The sequence below is a fragment of the Penaeus vannamei genome, chromosome 3, assembly GCF_042767895.1.
Source record: "Penaeus vannamei isolate JL-2024 chromosome 3, ASM4276789v1, whole genome shotgun sequence".
NCBI classification, from domain to species: domain Eukaryota; kingdom Metazoa; phylum Arthropoda; class Malacostraca; order Decapoda; family Penaeidae; genus Penaeus; species Penaeus vannamei.
In genome coordinates this window covers 21,253,894-21,258,893 of record NC_091551.1, presented here as the reverse complement: position 1 = coordinate 21,258,893, position 5,000 = coordinate 21,253,894, and the positions used below count along the sequence as shown (strand labels likewise).

The 5,000-nt window shown below is 40.8% G+C and overlaps 1 protein-coding gene across 6 annotated transcripts in view; it reads left to right on the top strand.

The window, feature by feature from the left end:
• Slob (Slowpoke binding protein) overlaps positions 1–5,000 on the top strand; it is a 389,423-nt gene that overhangs the window by 304,598 nt on the left and 79,825 nt on the right. The window contains exon 1 of one of the 6 annotated variants that reach the window (XM_070142365.1): positions 485–750. The exons of the other annotated variants lie outside the window; for them this stretch is intronic. Within the exon in view, the coding sequence (XP_069998466.1) occupies positions 710–750 (41 nt within the window). The 5' untranslated portion in view covers positions 485–709. Of the gene's footprint in view, positions 1–484; positions 751–5,000 lie in introns of those variants that run through there. 6 annotated transcript variants of the gene reach the window in all.

Here is a 5,000-nt window from a genome sequence, read left to right as displayed (position 1 = left end):
AGACATAGCAAGGAGAGAAAGAGGAAAAGGGAGAAGGATAGGGAGCAGAAGCAAGAGCAATAGCTGGAGCAGATGAAGGAGAGAGAGGAAGAAGAAAGAGATTGAGAGAGGAGGAGAGATAGATAGAGAGGGAGGGAGAGGAAAGAGAGAGAGAAGGGGAGAGATAGAGAGGATGAGAAAGAGAGAGAGGAGGAGGAGAGAGAGAGAGAGAGAGAGAAAGAAAGAAGGGAGGAAAGTATGGAAGGAAAGGGAGAGACACATAGGGAATAAGAAGAGGAAGAATATGGAAATTCCTATAAAAAATGGTCTTCGGCCAAACGACAAATACAAAGAAAGTAAATGATCTGAATAGACTACAACTGGTGATTGTTATGGAAAAGCAGAGCCAAATGTGCACGAAGAAAACTGGAGAAAAATGAAAATGAAAATATAAGATTTGGCATTTAACTAGCATGATCAAGAATTTTACTTTTCTACTACGTTTAAGCAGAATTTCAGCTCGCGAGCTGAAAAGCAAACCAAAGCGAGATAAAATAAGACAATCAATAAAAGGAAAGGCAGGCCTAGGGCCCTAGCGCCGCACGGACACGATGGCCTCCGTCACCGGTATAGCAAATCGAAGGATACCTCTGCCTACAGAAGCCTTTTGTGACGTCATGGCCCCCTTGAGGATGTAGATGGCCCTCCCGCAGTGCCTGGCGAGGAAGCCATGTCTACCTCCGTCATTCTAGGAATTAACAGGTGGCTCAGGTAAATAGATCCGAGGGTACATACTTGCTCGTTTCCATTTACGAGTTCGCGAGCATGTGTGTGTGGTAGATTATCTGTTTGTTTGTTTTTCCCTCTTTATTTTTTTTCTTTTGTGCATGTGTGTTGGGGTGCAAGGGAATCTTCGACCCTGCATGTGCGATGGTCTCCTGCGCGCTGCAAGACAAGAAGGGCTTCACACGAGAAAAGGTGAATGACATGGTAACCTTTTTTGATGCGCTTTCTTTTTCTTCTTTTTTTCTTCTTCTATCTCTTCTTACTTCTTATCTCGCGTGTAATATGCAATGCCTTTTAATTCAATCGTTGGGATACGAATTTGTTACCTACACCGTGACTAGTGTCTAGAACGTAAGTGATGTCTCATAGGTTGTTAGAACTATTAGTTAAGATTAAATGCATTTGGTGTTGTACTGTATGTGTGTGAAATAATAATAAAAACTATTAGTGAATCTAAATATTAAGGTGTCCACATATTGCAGTCATATATGCATATCCTATATTTTCCTTCCCCAAGGTATGGATGTCACATACGATCTTGTGTTTATCATTTTCCATTAGGAAGAAGAGCATTAGAAGCAAACACTTTTATATTCAGAGATATACAGTAAATTGATTTCCGGAATGGTCGGACGCAGCGTGTTCGTGCAAGCCAGTCCCGGTTATGATGGGCTTTCATTGAAATAACCCATGCCTCCGCTAAGCCCTCAAAGCGTCAAGATATATATATATAGTCACCCTAACGTAAGCTCAGACCCGTTCTGACGCGACCTCTGACCTCGAATAGCCCTAGCTCTTGCCTGTAGAACGAAAGACGGCGTTGCAGGGCTTCCGTGTCCAGCTCGACCCTGTGGATCTCCAGCGAAGGGCGATCGGAGCTGGATTTTATTATATATTTGTTTTTCTTTTTTCGATGGTGATTATGAGAAGAGCGTGCATTGAAAGCTGAATTGCAGAATGATATTTACTAATCACACATTTGCCACTGAAACACAGAATCTATTAGTCTTTGGAACTGCAATACCTCACACAAGAGCTTTCTGTTTAAAACACAAAACAGATAAAAATCAGTTTTTCCTTATTTGATATATTTCATCAACTCCTTTGCTTAATACAGATAATTCATTAGTCTTTATGTTATATGCCTATATTGAAAAGGTTTGCCATTTATCGTTTTTTCTAAGACTCTGACGGCCTTCCACCACAAAATTACCAATGGAATTAGAGAGAATTTTAGAGCCATCTACATGTTTATTCTACCGAGTGGCAAAGAAAAATATTCATACAAGAGTAATATCTTTCATTTCTCATTAAAAAAAAATCCAAGGCACTTGCAAACGCCTAGAAACATCCGTTGACCTTTTCACACTTCTTTCGTGAGGCTTCCTTCAGTTTGAACTACTTTTCACTTTGAAGAATCAAATTCGCTTCTTTAATCCTAGTGGTTATGTTTAGTCAAATATTTTAGTTTGTATGTGTGTCACACAGCAGGAAGTAGCAACTGCCTGAAAGGTCACCATAATATCATTTATCGAATGTGAACAGTTAAACACACACACACACACACACACACACACACACGTGTGTGTGTGTACATATATATATATATATATATATATATATATATATATATATATATATATATATATATATATATATATACATATACATATTCATATACATATATATATATATATATATATATATATATATATATATATATATATATATATATATATATATATATATATATATATATATACATACATACATGCATGCATACATACATACATACATACATACATACATACATACATATATGTACATATATATGAGTGTGTGTGTGTGTGTGTTTGTGCGTGAGTTTGTGAGCATGCATATGTCTAAGGGTTTTGTATGTATGTTTTACGGAAGACACCAAAGCAACGCTGCCAACTTTACAGAATGACACTTGCCTTGCAACCAAACTAAGAATCCTCAACTCACTGTTGGCAACGCAAAGGCTCCGCAGAATCATTTATCACTCTGATAATCCTCCCGTTGAGAGGCGCCGGCTTTGTACTTCAGATTAATGAGGGACTGCCCCGAGAACGTGACCCGGCTTCCCTCGCCCGCACGTGAAGAACAAAAGATGCACGTCAATAGCGCTGCGTTTGATAGGGTCTTGCTCTCTTGCTGTATGTGGAAATACGTATGTGCATATATCTGCCTCGCTATCTGACAGTCTTCTTTTATATCAATACGTATTCATCCACACGCATACACAAGTACACATATGTAGACGTAAGCAAGCTGCAGGCAAGTTAGGAAATTGGCGAAGGTTTACAAATTGTCTTTGTGCGAGAGGAAAAGGAGAGAGAGGCAAAGGGAAAGCAGGTAAGATAAGATGGGGGAAAGGAAAAGACCGAGGAAGGAGGGAGAGGGAGAGAAAGAGATGGGGGGGGGGGGGGAGAGAGAGAAAGAGAGGAAGAAGGAGAGGGCGCAAGAGAAGGAGAGGGAGAGGAGAAGAGAGAGAGAGAGAAAGAGACAAAAAGAGATGGGAGGCAGGAAAGGCGAAGTGCGAAAGCGTTTAGTGCGCGAAAGATTGTTTTCTAAGCATTGATCTGATTGTCTTACAAAATTATTCCGCGTCTGCCAGAATATTCCTCTTGCTGCAGGAGGGAGGGGAGAGAGCGGAGGAGCCGAGGGGAGGAGGGAGGGGAGGAGAGGGGGGAGTCGAACGCTGAAGGAGAGGAACAATGAGGGTCATGTCAACAAGGCACTCTCGCACCCCCTCTGGCATGACTCAGCCTTGTGTGAGTGTGTGGCTCCGTGCGTGAGGGTGTGTGTGTGTGTGTGTGGCTCTGTGTGTACGTATGTGTTTGTGTATGTATGTGGCTCCGTGCGTGAGTGTGTGTGTGTGTGTGTGGCTCTGTGTGTACGTATGTGTTTGTGTGTGTGTGTGTGTGTGGCTCCGTACGTGAGGGTGTGTGTGTGTGTGTGGCTCTGTGTGTACGTATGTGTTTGAGTATGTGTGTGGCTCCGTGCGTGCAGATGTGTTTATGTGAGCGTGTCTATGTGTGTGAATTTGTGTGAGGAGGAGTATGTAGCTCTGTGAACGCGGGTGTGTGTTTTCGTGCGGGTGTGTGCGTGTGTATGTTTCCGCCCGTTTTTCCTTCTCCCCGTGCATGATTATCCGCTCGTCCGCATGCGTTCCTACAGACTTACAGCGGATATAAACAAGAACGGAGCCTTAAAGCAAGTTTAGTACTCTCTTTAAAGCCAGGCCTAACCCAAGCCAGCCCGGGCCCCAAGACGCCAAGCCCTTTCCATGTGACGGTATGTAGGGCCTCCGCAGCAGCACTTATGAGGGGTTCACTCATGTGGGTCAGAGAGCAGTAGGTCAGAAATGGAGAAGGAGGATAAACGGATGAAAAACTTAAATAGGAAGAGAGAATCACAACGAAAGAGCTACGTAAAAAAAAATAAAATTAAATAAATGCATGAGGGAAAATGAAATTCGAAATAAGATACACAGAAGAATACGCTGAAAAGAAGGCTAAAGAAACAGAACTAATCGATGGAAAGGATTTGTGTGTAGGAAGGGAAATGGCATCTTATACATGTCATTATTTCCTTTTGTGCGGAGGAGACATTTCCGTGTTGTTAATCCTGGCGATTCTAGCAAAATGGTAAATAATTATGATAATAATAATGATAATGGTAATGATAACAATAATAATGATATTGATAATAATGATAATGAAAATAACAACAAAGAAGCAATAATGATAATGATAAGGAGGATAATAATAACAAAAAATAATGATAATGATGATAGTGATGAGGATTATAATGATGATGATAATGATAGCTGCAGTGATGATGATGATTAAATTTCTTATAACAAGATTTTTTTTTCTTTCTTTCTTTTTTGTGTTATTTAATGTGAATCCCAGGAAATGCGTATTTGTGTGAGTACTTGTTTTTTATGTGCAATTGTTAGCTTGTATGTAAACTTGTGTAGAGTCTCCCGTTATAGCAACATAAGGTCCTGAAGTATGTCTTAATGCAAGTCAATTTCTGACACGTCCTTAACCCTTCCCTCACTCCTCCGCGTCCCATTGTTGCTGTGTAGCATGGGCTTTGAAATGTTTATGCCTCCGTTTTTTATTCTATTGTGACTAGGTTGCTCTCTTTCTTTCTTTCTGCTCTCTTTCTCTTTCTCTGTCTCTCTCTCTTTCTCTCTCTTTCTT